This window comes from Leucopleurus acutus (assembly GCF_964270905.1).
Source record: "Leucopleurus acutus genome assembly, chromosome: 3".
In the NCBI taxonomy this organism is placed as follows: domain Eukaryota; kingdom Metazoa; phylum Chordata; class Mammalia; order Artiodactyla; family Delphinidae; genus Leucopleurus; species Leucopleurus acutus.
In genome coordinates, this window is record NC_139145.1 from 140121327 (window position 1) to 140141534 (window position 20208).

Sequence of the window (20208 nt, forward strand, 5' to 3'; positions counted from 1 at the left end):
ACGAAGAAAAAGAATAGAAGGAAATAAAATCTTAAGTGTTTATCACCAGATGGAGGGAGTTAGAAGATTTTTATCTTATACTTAATTTTCCAAGTTATCTACACTTGTGTACTTTAAAAGCAGTATGGCAAATGTATTCAAACGAAACACTCTGATATTTCTGCTGGAGAGAAAAAGAACCAACACAGTCATTTTTACTGCAAATAAAAGAAATGACAAACAGGTCCTCATTTTCAGAACAGCATTTCCTTTTCCTCCATTGGCTGTTTCCTTACCACACACATGATGTAGGACAGTATCGCACCGGAGGAGCCGATGAGCGCACCCACGATGGTCAGCAGACTGTTGTTGAGCAGGAAGCCCTCTGCACACAGGGCCCAGCCTGAATAGCTGTTCAGCACAGTGATGACCACGGGCATGTCAGCACCCCCAATGGCAGCCGTCAAAGTCACACCCTAGCAGAAAAACCAGAGTGGAACTCAAAATTCATGCAATGAAAAGAAACCTCTGACACTGAGCATCATGGCTCCTAATCATTCCGGTTTTCCAATTAATACATTTACATGTAAGTTCCACACCTGGTAATGAACGAGTGACCCCTATCGGACCAACTCTCCTACAGATATAACAAGTGCAAACGCTGAACCACAACCCCTGTGCAAAAAAATCCCTAAATCCCTAAAAGGGAGTGATGAAGAGCAGGCAAAAATTGGAGAGGGGTCTACACTCGGAAAAAAGTAACAGCGCTGAGTAAATGTCACAGTGTTTATGACTTTAGCTGATGAGGAGGGTCCTGTTGGTGCCAAGTGAAGCAGCTAAAACTAAAATATAAGCCCAGTCTTACTAGCTTGAAAATCTGAGGATAGGGTTTAGGGTGACTAAGCAATTACTGTATGTCTAACTTTGTGCTAAGCACTGTAGATGATTTAAAAATTTTTAAACATAAACCTTGTCTATAAAGTATATACTAAGAGTATACTAGACAAACATGAAGTAATCAGTGAATGGCACAGAGCTATACACTGCTCTATACACTGCTATAAATAGAATGCTAAACTGTGACATACAGACACCTAAAGAATACTGTATGTATCCATATACTAAAGCAGTAACTGGAGAGGAAGAGGGGGGCCAACCTATCCTGAAAGGTTTCACTGAACTCCCTCACTGAACACACAGGGTTTATTAAAAGCATTTCATTTCATATGATTATTTGGTTTGGTATCAGAGCTTCCAACAAATGTGAGAGCAACTAACGGGCAGGGACTCTCTGACACTTATTTTATAGGGCTTGTCACACAGCAGGCACCTAATGAACAGAAATGAAACCCCTGGCTTTTTAAATTCCCATTCACCAACACATTGATCCAGTGAAAAGACCCCAGAGCAAAAAAGATGTCACATGTGACAACTTTGACAGGAATTAGTAAGTGAAGAGAAAGAGTAATTTTCTCCTTACACTTTTCTATATTTTCCAGACTATCCAAAGATGAATACATAACAGCATTTTGAAACATTTTTATTCCATCAGGGGTCTTGAAGAGATAGAAATAAGATTAGACTGTAACCTAACAAAATACTTAGTTCCTCGCTAAGAATGTGCTTTCCATCTCTGACCTCTTACCATGATAGCAGACAGAGCTGACACAGAGCCCAGACAGGTGATGCCAGTGGTGAAGCTGGGGTCCATCATGAACGGGATGATTCCACCCACGCTAGCAGCCAGCAGGCCAGCATTGAGTAGATGCCTTCCAGGGAGCAGGAGAGGGGCAGATTTCAGGATACCTAGGGCCAAGCATGTGGGAATCAGAACCTAGAACGTGTCACAAGAAACTCCCTCACACGCACACACTCTTAAGTGTGTGTCATTTAATCCTAAACCACCAAAATTTAACATTAGGATAAAAACATGCTACTTAAAATATCACTTTATATCACCAGCTACTGAAACATAAAAGTAAATTAGAGTTCTTACACATAAATATTAATGGAATTAGGAAAAGTAGGGCTTGACTTAATTGTCCTTTACTTTGATCACACAACAATTTCCTTACTCTTTGTCATGGAATCATGAAAAGTGATTTTTTTCCCCCCATATGACCAATACAGAAGTTAAGTGTGGTTTTATTTATTGAAAATGTCAAAACAGAGTCCTAGAACATTAGCCTTTCTGATTCTATCAACTGAGCCCAAGGGAGAAGGGTCCTTGTTTGCTAGTTGGTTCTGAAGACAAAGCATGTACTAACATCTTACTTATGGTACATCTTCTCCTTTTCTTAGCCCCTTTTTGTTTCTTTTGTAAAAGTTGCCACTGCTGTTTTATTTATTTTTTGGTTTACCTTCCTTTTTGATTGTCTCCTCCCCAAGAATATAAGCTCCATAAAAAAATAAAATAATAAAGACAAAGCGTGAGACAATATCGTAGGCTTTAAGTTCTTTTGTGATTTTTAAGTTTCATGGAAGTTCCCCACTTAATTCTAATGACTTGATTACTGAGAGACAAGACCAGGTTTTTAAATGACAAACTAGTTTCTCTAGAGACTTGCTTTTTCATGAAAACACTGAAAGCAGCTATGTGAGGTTTTCCCCTCCACTTCTATTTTCATGATTGGCTTTAGCGGTAGCAAAAGCTGCCAGGCTAGCCCCTAAAATGTGTATTTGTTTTAAAAGTAAGTACTGTACACTAATCACACAAATTTATTCAATAAGCCTCTCTCTATTCTGGAAAATGTATGAATCATTTCTGTGAATGTTACACCAGCATCTCTAACCAAGGATTATAAAGACGTTATTTTGTTCATACACATTATCAAAGGTCAACTAGTCCCTCTATGTGAATTTCTGTGCATTAGTTTCCTTCACTAGCTGTCTGCAGACGACATGGCTTCAAAGCTTTGTGAGATCGGTAAGGATCAATAAAGGGAAGCCATGTTTATGGAGAAAAAAAAACTTTCATAGTGTCATACAAATACTCTTCACCTAACAGGTTCCACTACTAAGCTATTTTCTGAAATTGCAATGGACCCCTACACACCCTAAATAATAGATATTTACCTCTATGTTATACTGAATCACTTACCCTGCAATTTTCCATAGGCAACAAGAGACCCACTAAACGTGACACCACCGATGTAAGTACCGAGGTAGGCCACGGTCTTGGTAAGATTAGCTGCTGCATCCGTAGCGAAATGTGGATATTCTACAATGTACTCAGCTATGCATGTAAGCACAGCTGCCAAGCCCACTAAACTGTGGAAAGCAGCAACTAACTGAGGTAAATCAGAAATCTGGATGCGTTTCGCAATTGTCAGTCCTGTTGGAAAGTGAAAGTCAAAGAGAAATTAAAACTTGACAGACCTTTGAGAAACAACCCAATAAAGACCACACTTGAATATTACTCAGCCATAAAAAATAGGAAATCTTAAAAAAAAAAAAAATAGGAAATCTTGACATGGATGGACCTTGAGGGCATTATGCTAAGTGAAGTAGGTCAGACAGAGAAAGACAAATACCATAGGATCTCACTTTTATGTGGAATCTGAAACAAACAAACAAACAAACAAAAAACCAAGCTCATAGATACAGAGAACAGATTGGTGGTTGCCAGAGGCGGGAGGTGGGATGGGGGGTGGTGGGCAAAATGGGTGAAGGGGGTCAGAAGGTACAAACTTCCAGTTATAAAATAAATAGTCCTGGAGATGGAATGTACAGCATGGTGACTATAGTTAATAAAGCTGTACTGCATATTTGAAAGTTGCTAAGAGAGTAGATCTTAAAAGTTCTCATAAAAAAAAAAAAAAAAAAGTTCTCATCACGGGCTTCCCTGGTGGCGCAGTGGTTGAGAGTCCGCCTGCCGATGCAGGGGACACGGGTTCGTGCCCCGGTCCAGGAAGATCCCACATGCCGCGGAGCGGCTGGGCCCGTAAGCCATGGCCACTGAGCCTGCGCGTCCGGAGCCTGTGCTCCGCAACGGGAGAGGCCACAACAGTGAGAGGCCCGCGTACCGCAAAAAAAAAAAAAAAAAGTTCTCAGCACAAGAAAAAAAATTTTAACTATGTATGGTGACGCATGTTAACTAGACTTATTGTGGTGATCACTTTGCAATCTACATATATAAATAGCAAATTATTATGTACATCTAAAACTAGTATAATATTATAGGTCAATTATACCTCAGTTTAAAAAAAGGCCTCTTAAGGTTATTCATCATTGTCATTAATTAAGTATTTATCTGCTTCCTGGCAAAATATTCTCTTACAGGGACTATTCCGGCAAGAACACTGGCTTAAATACCCTTTCAAACAGCAGGCTCTTTCAACACACCTCACCAACGCCCAACTCCAAAGAACCCAAACACACAGCATCAACGTTCCTTACAACCTTTGAACACTCTCCCGGACTAACGCTTCTTCAGATTACTTAAAGCTCCAACTAAACCCCTTAAAAACCCCCCACTGCATGAATAACCCAGGCTCTCTTCCCTATCAGCCAACATTTGCCCCTGAGCACACAAGGAACAGCTGGAATATGAAGAAGGTCTAGGTTTTCAGGTGAGTGGATGGGAGCCAAGTCCAAAGGTAATGAAATGCAAATATCTGAGTAGTAAACAACCAAATCAGGAGACTCTGAAGGAGTTGCCTGGCTACAGGTAGGGGGAATAGAAGGACTGGGGCTCACAACATTTGCAAAGGTCATGCCTAAAGGTTGTCCTGCCATGAACCTACAGCACAAGCATTTTCCTTCAAGTGCTTTTCCAGGGACTGTCAAGAAAGGATGCACAGCTTTCCCAGGTAAGTATAAAAGGAGATGTAAAGCTAATGCTGTGCTTGGTAAGTATTTAACCACCAGCCCCTCAGAATAAAAACGTGCGTGTGTAAATACATACATGAGTTTTTACTCATAAAAATGTATGCAGCACACAATTTTTAAACAATAAAAATATATACAATACTCTTTACTGTAAGTTTCATATAACCAATTGACTCACAGAATGTTACCAAATTCTGGTATATGTAGCCAACCTAGTGTCTGCAACTGATGAATGAGTGTGGTTCCCACATGAATGTTGGTTGAGATTTTTGTTTACTCTAACAAGTAAGACGAGAGTGAAACAACGAGATGTATATAAGAACTTCACTCACTGTCAACCATGTGAGTGGCAATTTTGCTGAATCTGATAATAGTTTCCAAGTACTGGAAGAATATTTGCTCAATTTTTTTGTGCAATTCACAGTGTAATGACAAAACACACTTTTAAGTTTAAGCTTGCATTATTAATATTTTCTCCATCACCTTACTAGGTATGGACAATGAACAAAACAATAAATGAAACACAGATTCACAGAATTTGTTGATTTCCATGGTGTAAATACAACTGCCATGGCTGCTCTCAAGCTACCAACATGATGTCATTAAATATGGGTTCAGGAAGAGATGTACAGAAACCCCATCATTACATAGTATTTCTACCACACAGACACAAGACACATGGGTAATCTCAAAAGCAGAAATAATAAAAGCTAGTGAATTCATTAGAAAGTCATGGGTGTTTAGGATTATTACCTTTGTTTCTAATTTATTTAATTTTAAGTTTATATAATTTAATTTTTGATAATAGCTGTGTTTAATAACCAGCTCGAAAGATTCTTGAAAATTTAACAACCAACCCCAGCACACCACTGAATAAGACTAAAAGAGTGTTTTTTTCTGCTGGCACGTGTTTTTCACGTTTTTAACAGGTCTCTGAAGCAGAATCTTCTGCTGTTATTTATACCCAGCAGAATAAAAGATGAGCCTATAGATAGTACACATATAAGTATTCCAATTCCCTGTTCAATTATCAGCTAACTGGACAGAGTCAATAAAGGAAAACAAGAACTGAGCACAAGGCATTTCTCAGCCCACTCTTTTGACACAGTTGATATCACTCAGTGTTTTAAAATGTTTACTTCTGAATGAGAATTACACCAACTGTGATGATTTTTTGCCAAAAGAATATTTACTGAAGCAACTTCCATTAAGGCAATTTAATTCCTTCATCAATATGGGCCTCAAACAGAAATATGTATATTCAGAAACTGAAGTGCAATTAAAAAGTTCTTACTCCTAAAAAAGTATTCTTAAATCTCTGAGCCTAACTGCCATCAGGTGTTCAAAGGGCATGGACTTACATAAAGGCAGAAACCCACAAGTGCTTACCAATGGTACCGCCCAAAGCCATTGCTCCAGACATCTGAGCTAACAGTTCTGGGCACGGTTTTAGGCCTCCAAGGGTGGCTGCCAGGCCTCCAGCCACCCCAATCATGCCCAATGCATTGCCAAGACGCGCAGTTCCCTGGGTGGAAAGCCCGGCCAGGGCACCAACACAGCACAGGCCAGAGCCCAGGTACACAATCTTTTCAAAGGAAAGGGAAGAGAAAGAGAGATTATCAAAACCTTCAGTCTACTAGCTTAAGGAGAACTCCTCTTGAGGAAACATGATTCTCTAAGGACAATTTTAAATTCAGACAATAGAGCTCTTTTTTTAAATATTTCAATATATTTTCCTATCCATTAAGGATATTACCATATTAAATACTTTAAATTGTACTTGCAATTATACCATTTATGTACATTGGCTTCTTCTGGACTTGATAGCATACAAATACATATAAAAGTACCTAAATTTAAATGGAGTTATTATGGGATCTAGACCTGAACTAATGCTATAAGTGAGCCATCCCCTGAGGTTGTAAGTGCCAGAGACCGTGCTGTATACTTTACTTATGCTGTAACTCAGTCTCATGAGAGTCACAGGAGGAAAGAATCATCATCCTCATTTTATAAAAGAGAAAACCAGTGCTTAAAGAGGCCACATAATTTTTCTAAGGGCAAACGATCAGTAAATAGCAAATCTGGGATGCAGACATACGTCTCCCTGACTCACTGTTCTAACTCTTCTCAAAAAAGATTGTGTTCATTCAACAAACAGTACATGTTAGAAACAGCAGAAACCAAAGGAGACCTGATTTTTCAGCTGTCAGAGAGGCTGAAATAGTCATTGAAAAGAAAGGTATGACTGAGTTTGGAACAAAGTTGAGTCTCTATTATAAATTATATTTAGACATGGAACTTTCAAAGTTCAACTTGATTATTTCTGTTTCTCTACACAGCATGCATTTTTAAATTAGCTTTTTTAAATGCACTGGCATAACATCTCCTGGATCCACAGGGGAAGAAAGTAAGTAGGAAAAGGACTAATGATATCTAATAATAAAAATTTTTTACTGATTATTTCATTTTATCCCTACAACAACCCAGCCAGATACATAAAAAGGGTACTAATAAACTTCTTGCCTCTTTTTACATGTGGAAGAACTTAGGGACAAACAGGTAAACCCATCCTTGCAGACTTGGCAGGCAAATCTGTCTCTAGAATCCAAGGTCCTGATTCTTAGAGGATGAGAATGCTCTATTTGACCAAGATGTTTCAAAAGTTACTGTCGTATTTGCTTGATAGAATTTGAATTTTGGTAATGATAATGTTAGGTCTACTTGGGATGAAGACACAGTACAAAAGTAAAAGCTTTCAAAAGAGACTCTTACTTGTTCAATGTTATAACCACTGGAGAGGGCAGCTAAGTATCCTCCAACAAAGGTACCGGCAGGGAGCAGATACAGGTAATTGTGTTCTGGGGGGTCGGTGGGACGTTTGAACATGTCCAGCATTCTCTGAGTCACCAGAAAGCCACCTTATCAAAGTAAATATAAAACAGAAAGAGGTATCTCATTGAGCAACATAATTTTTAAAGGGTTACAAGTTTTCTATTTTAAGCACATCTTTATCATCTAGGAATAAATATCATTTTAAGTAACATTTCAGAACCTCGAAATTAGAAGTTATTCTATTATTCAAGCCAGTTACATTGAAGGGAGGAACCCTTAATACATCTAGGAAGAAAATTTGCTCTCAGAGTATAAAACCAACTATTTCTGCATGACTAACAGTAAACAGCCATTCAAACAGCTCGGGAATGTAGAAGATCAAAGGCCAGGGTTTTTCTTCTAATAGGTTATTCTGTTTGTTAAACCCTATAATAAGTGATAAAAGAGAAAATACCATATCAGCTGGCACCAGGTCTGTTTGGACACGTTAAAGAATTTATAGCTACAAAATATCATCGAATGAGTTTCATATACAAGTGATGTGCTAGGTTTTCAGTTTTCAGGAACATAGGCCAGGATATGGCAAAAGGCTAAAGTTTTATCTAAAATTATACCCATTTAAAGATGTTACGGTGATAGCTCTAAGTCAGTTTAATTCAAAACTATGCATTAAATAACTTTCCAGTTAACCTGTAGGCATCGTAGTTAACCTTTGGGGCATTCAGGGGGAGGGGTGTTCTCTTATCAAATAGTTTCTAAAACTTACCAATGGGCAAAATAACTAATTTTCCTTCACACAGAGCATTTATCATCTGAGTGAAACATTTTTTAAAGGCATGAGTAAATTCTTAAAAATCAGAATGTTTGTTTTATATTGATTTATATTTGCTTCTCGTGTCTCCACTAAAAATCGCACTCTGGGTTCTTTCACTGTCCTCATACCTGCAATGTTGACTGAGGATATGAATGTGGCAAGAGCAGCAAGGCCCTGAGAAGTTGTGGAAGGATACAAATGTCCTCCCATCAGCACCAACCCACCAACTGCGGTCAACCCTGGGAAGAAAGCATGGATATATTAAACAGCAGCTAATAGTCGTGCTGCCAAATCAAATGTCATCGCTGAAAGACCTCACAAGCACATGCATCATAAAGGAGAAAGTTCTCACACACATTCTCACTGAAGTACTTTTGTGGGCAAAGAGTTACCAAAACATTTTCTCCTTCTGCATAAGAATTTTAACCTTTACTTTCTAGCTCTGTTCCCCTGATAAAGATATAAATCAATAATGTTACTAGACAACATTGTTCATGGTGCAAAGGGACCTCTGGTGGTTACACAACTGGAAAATACTATGCATGAACAATAAATATATGATGGTGAAAGCCCATAGCTTTGGGCTTTCCTGAGCATAGTACTTCTTGGAATTGGACCTGTTCCCGGTGGAGATCCTGAAAGCCATGCCTGTGCAAGAGATGTCCCCTGGGGCCATGGTTTCCAAGCCACAGCAGCTCCCACATCTGTCCACGTAGCTGTGTGGACCCTGCATGGACCATGCTGCCGCTGTGAAACACTGTTTCCAAATTTTATCAGAGGAATCCCTTCTTTAAAGGAAATCATAACTGAAAGAAGGAACAGTAGCTCTGCACTGCTTGCAACAGGAGCAGCCCAAAGGTATGACACACTCCATCGGCCTCTCACTTCCGACCCCACCTCTGCACCCTCTGGGAGCCCGAGTCACCACAACCACCAAGATGCCAAGCCCTACAATTTGGAAAACACAGACCTTATAAACCTCATGGAAAGCACTCCTAGAGTTGAATAAGCCCTTGAAAACCTAAATTGAGGGAAAACAAGAGGCGAACAAACCTGAGATTGCATTAGTCACAGACATCAGTGGTGAGTGGAGAGCGGGGGTCACTCCCCAGACAGTGTGGTAGCCCACAATGCCAGCCAAGCCAAAAGTGGTCACCATCTGGGAAAAGGCTAAATTGGGAGCCGCAATGCCCAAACCCAGTATCCCAGTGAGACCTAGAGAAAGAGAGGAAAGAGTGTGAGTTCACATCCAATTATCTCGGGAGGATTAAAAGCACACACACACCCACACACAAACAAACATGTGGGACAGTCAATGCTTTAAAATTCCACACCCTTGCCAATAATGAGATTTTTTGAGATGTTCCATGACTGGGAAGAGGGGTGGTGAAAGGGAGTTAAAGGTATTGCGAACAAAATTCAACTTCCTGACCACCACTCCCCAAAATAAAATAAATTTTAAACATCTAGTAAAATTTATGAGTCACCTTAATAACAATTTGCACATTTTCCTCTGTATAACTTGTCCTCTTCCCCATTTTAACTTTCACTGACAGTGCCACATGTGTTTATACAAGTGTTTTTATTCCAGAATTATAGGCCTATAAAGGATCTACCAAAGCATTTTCTACTTGGGCAACACACAACCTTTATAAGACAGACTTCTGTGAGGCCAAGTTCATGTCACTCTCAGATTTGGCTGAGGAAGAAGGATTTTAAGAGAGTAGGAAGGATTTCATTCACTCCAGCACCTCCCCAAAACATATGGCTTCCACCCACCCGGGACAGAAGTTTTGCAATTGCTCCTGAATCTGGACTGGACTGCTGGCCAGGGTAGTCAGCTCCAGCCCCAACACTAAGTCAGCAAACAGGATTTTACAAAGAAAAGGAAAAAAAAAAAAAACAAATTAAATTAAGAATGTGCAGAATACAAACAGTCAGCTCTCAACATACATCTTTAATTATCGCCTTTCCTAATAGCAAACATGTGGATGGCTGTTCTGCAACAGAGGAAAGGGTTACCTAGTGGTCAGTGAAAACCAAATGATAATGGGTGACCAGAAAGCTGGAATTTAACTTTTTTGAATAAGGTACTTTTATCCCTTGATATAAACTATTTCTTTATAAGTGGCATAGCTGGAACATTAGCAGTTGACATTCATTTTACTTTACATCAGTCAATAAGACTGTAGTTTTAAATTTTTTTTTAATTTTTTTCACTGCCCCACACAGCATGTGAGATCTTAGTTCCCCAACCAGGGACTGAACCAGTGCCCCCCGGAGTGGAAGCACGCAGTCTTAACCACTGGACCACCAGGGAAGTCTCTGTAGTTTTAATTTTTATTTTCCTACCCACATACAAGATTTCCAGTGTTCCAATGGATGGCCTGTTAACCATCTGGAGGGAGAGTTAGACAGAATATTGTTTCGTGTTTCAGTTAAACATCAGAGAAGGGCTGTACAGGGTTATATTTAAGGACATGTTTTCTTAAGCCAGACTGCCTGGTTCGAATCCTGGCTCTACTGCTTGTCAGCTGTGTGATCTCAGGCAAGTTACGTAACCTCTCTGTGCTCCAGTACCCTCATCTGTAAAATTATTAACCCTCTCTGTTGTCATCTGGAAAAAGAAAATAATAATATGCCCACTTTACTGAGTACCTATAAGGAATAAATGAGCTAAGGCACATGAAGTGTTTTAGCACAATGCCTAGCACTCATTAAATGCCCACATTAGTTCAGAAGCACTAAATTACCATAACCTGCAGTCAATTGTGTTGGGCATCTAAGACAGAAATCCCACATCTGAAGGTTTTCTTTTCTTTTGTTTTTTAATAAACTTATTTATTTTATTTATTTATTTTTGGCTGCGTTGTGTCTTCGTTGCTGCGTGAGGGCTTTCTCTAGTTGCGGTGAACAGGGCCTACTCTTTGTTGCGGTGCGTGGGCTTCTCATTGCAGTGGCTTCTCTTGTTGCGGAGCACAGGCTCTAGGCACGTGGGCTTCAGTAGTTGTGCTACATGGGCTCAGTAGTTGCGGCTTGTAGGCTCTAGAGAGCTGGCTCAGTAGTTGCAGTGCATGGGTTTAGCTGCTCCGCAGCATGTGGGATCTTCCGGGACACGGATCGAACCTGTGTCCCCTGCAGTGGCAGGTGGATTCTTAACCACCGCACCACCAGGGAAGCCCCAGGTTTTCTTATTAACTATTTAATAAACTAAAGTCTTTTCTATAATACATTCAGTAATGTCAAATGTGCTACATTTAGTTTGTATAACAGAGGAAAAAGAAAAGAAAAACAGAGAAAAAAGAAAAGGGAAAAAAAGCAAATTACATTCTTTGAAGAATGCTAGTCAAATAGATTCCTAACAAATACAGAAGAAAAACGCTTGGTTTTATTATAAAGGAGGAAGTTTTAGGGTACAGAAAATAAATATAAGGCCATCCTTTTATTCACTGGAATATGCCAATGTCATATCTATTAAAATGCAATAAACCTTGACTCAATAAACATAAGAGAAACCTAGAAAAATAAATCACTACATTTCCTTATGAATTGTAAAGAGAAATGGAAATTTACAACCCTGCTGACAATACTCTCCATGCACAAAACAGTAATATGGTTTCTTTTTTTTAACAAGTAAGAGCAAATAGGGACACTGCTCCATCTATTCACTATGTTCGCAACTAAAGGCTTTTTCAGTCATTTTGCTGAGACTTGCTCTTTATTCAAGGAGAGTTACATATTTAGCTTTAAAACATCTGGACTCACATGGGAATTTGGAGAATGCTGAGGCTACGAGAATTCTGTGTGCTTGGTACTGGTCCTTATTCTTTATAGTTTGCTTTTGTTTTGTTTTTATTTTGGCTCTAAGCAAATCTAAACATTTTTACTTCATTCTATGAGACAGAAACCAATTTAAAATCAAATATCCATATTTCAGACTCTAACAGTTCACAGCCAGAATGAATATTTATCATTATTTTACGATAATTCTTTACTGCCTTCATGAAGGTGAATTAGAAAACAAAGAATCTATGTTAAATTGTAAAGAAAGAGATAAAAATTTTTAAATTGAATTTTTTTTTACTAGGTGAATAACTTACTGTTTATTCTTCAAGGCAAATATTTGGTTCCCCAGTCTTATCCAGAGGTGCAGATAATCACAAGTGATGTTTTATAAACCACAAAAAATAAACCAATAACCACATTTACATGCACTTAACACCAACACAATCTGTCATATATCAATACTCATTATATTTGATATATATAAAAACATTAACGATATTTTAAATGTTTTCTATAAAAGTATTAACAGCCTATGTATTATTTCACACTCATTCAATCCAGCATTTATCCCAGTGCCTGCATCTCTGAGGGTACACAGTGCAGTCTCCACGTCCAGAGGTGGGACAGATGACATGTATGTGAAAATTGCTTCTAACAGGCCCAAGTCCTGATGGAATCCAACAAAGGACAACAGCATTTCATTTACTAATTTTGACAATTAATACATAACTCACAAAATTCAAAGAATTTGGACTAAATCTTCATAGATGGGACCCTCACCTGCTGTATATACAGAAGCTGATGTCATCGTCTTCCTGAAGGGCGTGACAGTAGCTGCTTTTTCAGCCTCCAGCTCAGCCACTGTCCTCTGTTTTACTGGGGCACCTTGAGGAATATTTTTCGGTGTGGGAGCAGGAAAGATCACTTCGCCATCCTAACAGAAATCGGAAAAATAGCACTTTTTAAAGTCAATTCAGCATTCAGTCAATCCAGTGTTGGGGAAAAACTCTTCTTTGAAAAGTAATTTTAAATAAATATAGAAATTCACGTAATTTATAATATCACTTTATATAAATATATATCACACATGTATATAAATAATGTCTGTGTCATGCATACACACATAGATGTACAATTAGTACGTGTACAGAACATATAAGGAAGAATACAGAACAAACTTAAAAGCAGATAGGTGGGGGAGGGGGAATATTTAACTTTTACTTTATTCAATTCTGGGTTTTTTGTCTGTTTTTTTGTTTCTGTTTATCAAAAGCAATGCATATTTTAGGTGAGTCACACATGTATATAAATCTTGCAATATTTTTCTTTAAACTGTTCTACATTTTTAAACAATTTTTATTGGCATAAACCCAACACATCGATACTTTATTAGAATATATCCCAATTCCAAAATAGGATCGTTCTGTAAACAAAAATCCTAAAACAAATATATAATGAAAACACAGGAGAAACAGATCTCTTCACTTACCTTCATCACTACAGTTCCTCTAATGACGTGACCCATTGTACCAAAGTCAAAGTCATCTTTCACTTCAAAATAAAAGTTGTCTTTGTCAGAGCTGATGGCCTTCAGGAGCTTGGTGATGTTGTTGGAATACAGGGTGCTGGCCTGAGTCGCCATTTGGCTGGGAAGATCTGTGTAGCCTATGTGAGTAATCCCCTAAACAAAGAAAAATACAGTCAGAAAGGTCTGTTACTAAATGCCCATATTCTTTCTAGGACAGTTCTCAGTCAAGGCTAAGTTCTGAAATTACAAATCTTTATAAATATACACACACACTCACAAATACATATTTCAAAAGGAGCTTTAGGGCTTCCCTGGTGGCGCAGTGGCTGAGAGTCCGCCTGCCGATGCAGGGGACACGGGTTCGTGCCCCGGTCCGGGAAGATCCCACATGCCGCGGAGCGGCTGGGCCCGTAAGCCATGGCCGCTGAGCCTGCACGTCCGGAGCCTGTGCTCCACAATGGGAGAGGCCACAACAGGGAGAGGCCCGTGTACCACAAAAAAAACAAGGAGGTTTAAATGTGACTGTTTTTAAGTTTAGAAAATTTCAGGCCTCAGTTTCTCTAAATAGTTAAAGCAATAAACACCCTCTCACAAATCAATAAAGATATAGGAACAGGTTCATAGATAGAGGAAGCTTTGTGCTGTACCTTATGAACATAAAGTTCTCCTGGCTTGGTGGTTTCAAAGTTTCCGCCAGCCTCAGCAGCTAAATCCACAACAACTGAACCTTCCTTCATGGACTCGATCATTTCTTTACTAAACAAAACAGGAGCTTTTTTACCTAATAAAACCAAAGAAAAGAGTACAAATTACATGGTAATTTCTTAAAACTTTATATTCTAATTATTACAGTAGGCTCTGGGTACCCAGGAATTTAACATCTGAATATATAACTCTTTCAAAGAGACCCCCTAAAGTTCATAACACAGGTGAGACTGGTCAGTCTCCTAAGGAAGAAATAGGATGAGTGTGAGCTGCAAGCCAGTGGGTGGGAGGGAGCCGCTTAGCCAGAGAGCAAGCCTTGTCATTTGCAAAGCATGGAAATTTCAGCTAGCACTGCTCTTCCCAACTGGTTTACACCCTGTACCACTCATGAAGAGATCAACATTTTGCCTGTTTCTTTAAAAATGCATAATAAATAAGCTAGTAAGGAAACTATGTGCACCCAAATTGGACGATTCATAAAGATCACAAATGTCAAGGGAACATTCAACAGTAATCTATGAATGACAAAATAGAGTATTTCCAATCGTCTTAACCAATGGCACCAGATTTTCCCACATGCTATATTAATCTACCTTAATTTAACACAGGATAACTTCGAGGAGAGACAGGGAAGTACCATGAAATGGACACAGTAGGATACCACAACTCCAAAAAATCTTAGGAACCACTCATACATTTTTATTCCCACTCAACAACTATGTATTCTGCACCTCTGGTGAGTCGAGCTCCATGCCTGGTGCTGGGAGTGTCCTGGTAGATAAACAGAAAAGATCCCTGTTCTCATGGAGCCTGCCCCTCATGAGATATTTCACATCTTATAATAAATCGTTTACTAATTCTTTCATAGAGGATAAAGCACCAAACATAAGGATTTTTCAAGCTAACATAAATTAATATGTTCAACAGGGGTCCACACTGTGGGTATAATACCTCGTTCAAGTTTCATAAAACAGTGTAAATATCTAAGCCAAAAGAGAAAGGAAATAAACTTGCGAGACTAGCCACAGGAAAGCAGAGAATTAATAGCCTAATGATCTTTTTTTCTTCTTTCGGAAGTTTTCAACTCTGTCTACAGAATTTTAGTAAAAGCACTGTCAGTTTTATAAATGGAAATCAACTCAAAGTAAAATTTGCATGATAATAATCTGCTTTTCAATCTACTTGACTGGAATATATGCGATTCAAAAAAGAAAAATAACCTTTTTTTTGTAGCACGTGTGAAAAACAAAGTTGTAAAGATACGTGTGGGTGTACCTCCTTTCTCAATGCGAACCTTATACTTCCAAGATCAAGCCCAACTCCTAAGCCTCCTATTACCCAAGGCCTTTCTCCCCGGGCTGAAGCACTCCTCTTAGCATTTCTCCTCACTACTGCCCCACTGGACCTTCTGCTCCAGCCACAATGGTTAGTTAGAGAAGCTCTGGTTCTCTCTTCTGAGTCTCCATGAAAAAGAGCAAGAATGAGGAGATCTTTTCCCAAAGACAACACACCCTTTGGTCCTGGTAGTTTCGCCACTTCTCAAAATTCTCTGGAATTACGTATTCCTTTCCTCTACCCTCCCGCACTGTAGTCCACTAAAGGTATCTTGAATACTTAAACATTACTCGAGCATGAGAATTTGGGGATGCAAACAACAGCACCTGAGGACTCGTCCCAAACTAAAGGTCATGCTGACCAGCACTGCTGTGATGTAAAGCTCTGGATGACGTGGCTGCATCTACATAAAGTGGCGACTTTAAACGGCTAACCTGTACTTTGCAGGTATTTACTGTCGTCACCACCCACCCCCAGCCCTTGTCCAGAGCCCCTTCGTTATTAACCAGACTCTCGTTTGCCACAGCCTTTCCTCCCACCTTACTTGGACCCTCCAGTCTTAGGTCGACGTGCCTTAAGCTACTCTTCTGGCTAGAACCAAGTTGGATCCAGGCGCAACCCCTTTGAATTCTAACCACACCAACTTTACGACCATCGACCTCACAAATTGGATTTGGCATCTAACTAATTTCTCCCGCCCTAGACATTCTGGATTCCTTCTTCCTTCTGAGATATCTATAGCTACAGATCAGACCCTGCATCTGTAATGCTGCCCACTTTATAAGACGTCAAGTGGCCAAAACCATTTAGGCTCCCTAGAAAACATCTGATATACCTACCACCTATTTCTCTTCTTTGATTTTACTTATTCAACCTTCACAAAACAATTTTGCAGTGGCTGACACAACACACACACACACACACACACACACACACACACACGTGTGTCATAACAGAGGTAACAGGTGTTCCGTCCATATTATCACTCGGAAATTCAACCGCTTTTGAAAGGATAGCATTTTCTTTCACGTAACAGTATTTTACTTAGTACATAGACAAATAACTGGAAGGTAAGTTAAAAGAATAGACTTAAATTACAGATGAATGTTTAAAAGACATGGAATTATTACAAGTAAAAGCACACAACAGAACAGTATGTATAGGATGTTCCCATTCAGTAAAAAAAAATTTACATATACATATGTATGAATGTTTCAAGAATGTGTGTGTGTGTGTGTATAGATACATACACACACACACACAAAATATTACATATACTATATAGTTCCTAGCAAATTCTATAGAGTATAATGTTTAACAATATCAGGACGTCTTTGAGTAGTAAGACTAAGAATAATTTATTTCCTTCTTTGTGCTTTTTCTTATCTCCCAAGTGTTCTAGAAGAGCTTGTTTTCGTGTTATACTTTCAAAAATTCAATAAGGGCTACAGGGAATACAATGATGAATATAACAGTGCAGCTGCCTTTAAGAACTCACATGTGGATTAACTTTTTGAAAATTCTGAAAAGTGCAGAAATGCAAATTAAAAACAGAAGAAGGGAAGAAAGGGAGTCAAAAGAGGAGCAGAGTAGCACAAAAAAGTTCCAAATGAGCAAATCCTCAAAAGATTAGGTCAAGGGAGGGAAAGACTGAGAAGGAAATTTCAAAGTACTATCCTACCCTGATGGCCTACTATGATAAAAATGTAATGTAAGGTAAGTGCGGCATCACAAAATGGAAGGAACAAAAGGAATAAGATGATTAGCTAGGTTTTGGGGGAAAAAACTCCCCAAACCTAATATCTTACTTCAAACTGAACTCTGAACTCTATAGGTCAGAATTAATTATAAAAGAAGGGCTTCCGTGGTGGCGCAGTGGTTGAGAGTCCGCCTGCCGATGCAGGGGACACGGGTTCGTGCCCCGGTCTGGGAGGATCCCACATGCCGCGGAGCAGCTGGGCCCGTGAGCTATGGCCGCTGAGCCTGCGCGTCCGGAGCCTGTGCTCCGCAACGGGAGAGGCCACAGCGGTGAGAGGCCCGCGTACCGCAAAAAAAAAAAGAAAATAAAAGAAAAAAATCAACCCATAAAGAAAAGAAAAAAAGGAAACACTTGGTGAATATCTCTCCTGTCTTTGGATTGAAAAGTACTTCCTAAATTTACAGCAATGGGAAAAATTACAAAGGAAAATGTCAAAAGGCTTAAATATGAAAAAGGTATGTATTACTATCCTCAAAAAAAATAAACATGACAAAAAATTAATACAATAAAAATCTCGTGGGAATGTGAATTGGTTCAGCCACTATGGAGAACAGTATGGAGGTTCCTTAAAAAACTACAAATAGAACTACCATATGACCCAGCAATCCCACTACTGGGCATATACCCTGAGAAAACCAAAATTCAAAAAGAGTCATGTACCAAAATGTTCATTGCAGCTCTATTTACAATAGCCCGGAGATGGAAACAACCTAAGTGCCCGTCATCGGATGAATGGATAAAGAAGATGTGGCACATATATACAATGGAATATTACTCAGCCATAAAAAGAAACGAAATTGAGCTATTTGTAATGAGGTGGATAGACCTAGAGTCTGTCATACAGAGTGAAGTAAGTCAGAAAGAAAAAGACAAATACCGTATGCTAACACATATATATGGAATTTAAGAAAAAAAATGTCATGAAGAACCTAGGGGTAAAGCAGGAATAAAGACGCAGACCTCCTAGAGAACGGACTTGAGGTTATGGGGAGGGGGAAGGGTGAGCTGTGACAGGGCGAGAGAGAGTCATGGGCATATACACACTAACAAACGTAGTAAGGTAGATAGCTAGTGGGAAGCAGCCGCATGGCACAGGGATATTGGCTTGGTGCTTTGTGACCGCCTGGAGGGGTGGGATAGGGAGGGTGGGAGGGAGGGAGACGCAACAGGGAAGACATATGGGAACATATGTTTATGTATGACTGATTCACTTTGTTATAAAGCAGAAACTAACACACCATTGTAAAGCAATTATACCCCAATAAAGATGTTAAAAAAAAAAAAAATCTCACAGAAATTTAAATAAAACCAAAACACTAAGATCCTAATTGATAAATAAACAGCAAATACAAATGGCCAATTCAAAGAGAATGGTAACAACCAAATGAAGAAAGTTCACCCTCAGTAAGACTAAAAGTAATGTGAGTACAGTGAGATACATTTTTGCCCTCAAACTGAAAGAGTCAACAAAATCCAAATACTTCTGAAATGAAACAGTTAGCTGGAAAATCTACTAATGAGATTATGAACTGTATAATCTTTCAACAAAGCATAGTAGATCAAGTGTGTATCAACAGGCCCAAAATATTGATATTCATTCATCCAGTAATTCTACTTCTAAGGTTTGATTAATCCTGGGGAAATCAATGAAAGTACAGATACAAGAATAAAGCAGAAAAAAATGTTAGAACATTATTTTTAATTGACAAAAACTGGAAATAAATGAAAAGGCTAACTTTGGGAGAACAGTTAAATTAAATACAGCACATTCAAACAAGAAAATTCCACAAACCATTAAAATATATTTGCAAAGAGTTCTTATTGACTTATTATGTTAAGGGAGAAAACTTATGATATAATAATATTAAGTGGAGAAAGTAAGAAAGATATTTTATCTTCATCTAACATGATAAAAATGCATGGAAAAAAGGCTGAAAGAAAATGGTAAAATGTTAAAAAGAGTATTTTTCACTGAGTAGAAGGATCACAAATGATCTTTATTTTCTACTTTGTACTTTACTGCATTTCCAACAAGACATACTATTTTTATAAACAGATAAAGCATAAAGTTTTAAAGTTTCCCCGTTTAAGCTAAGGACAGAGATTAAAGAGTTGCACTAGAAGAATTAAAATAACTTAGAAATGCCCTTTCCCAGTCTGTTAACTTACCAATTGAAAATACTGCACTCAAAATCCTCTGCCCTCCGTGCTACAGCAAAGGAAGCTATACAGTTAGGACAGCCTTTCAAAGAGTGAATCCAAACACTTATACAGGCAGACAGAAACATAACTAAGGATGGATAATAGACAGGAAGATGTGCACAGATTTTTTTATAATATATAACATAGAAAAGAATATATCCAATGTTTAATTAGAGATGTCCCATATAGAGATGTCCCATAATTACCCCAGTGACAGCCCTGTGCAGATCCTAGACACAAGGATAAAAGATCAAATGAGCATATCAGGGTTTCAAGACAGGACTGTAGAAGGCAGAAGAGTTAATAAAAGAAGGCAGATAAGAGGTATTTTTTTAGAGGCACAATTGGGCTTTCCCCTTTTGACTGCTCATTTCTGTTAATTTTATCATTTATCTGCAAAAGATGAGATACACAAAAAGACCAAGACTGTTACAT

General features: G+C 38.7%; 1 protein-coding gene across 5 annotated transcripts in view; it reads right to left on the reverse strand.

Moving 5' to 3' along the window:
* The window catches only part of NNT (nicotinamide nucleotide transhydrogenase), a 95337-nt gene that overhangs the window by 34207 nt on the left and 40922 nt on the right, over positions 1-20208 (reverse strand). For all 5 annotated transcript variants that reach the window (XM_082836079.1, XM_082836081.1, XM_082836080.1 and 2 more), the window contains 10 exons: positions 14420-14553; positions 13734-13925; positions 13025-13178; positions 9512-9673; positions 8587-8697; positions 7585-7730; positions 6199-6394; positions 3080-3313; positions 1625-1785; positions 276-455 (listed from right to left, as the gene is read on the reverse strand). In XM_082836079.1, the coding sequence (XP_082692205.1) occupies positions 276-455; positions 1625-1785; positions 3080-3313; positions 6199-6394; positions 7585-7730; positions 8587-8697; positions 9512-9673; positions 13025-13178; positions 13734-13925; positions 14420-14553 (1670 nt within the window). The remainder of the gene's footprint in view (positions 1-275; positions 456-1624; positions 1786-3079; positions 3314-6198; positions 6395-7584; positions 7731-8586; positions 8698-9511; positions 9674-13024; positions 13179-13733; positions 13926-14419; positions 14554-20208) is intronic.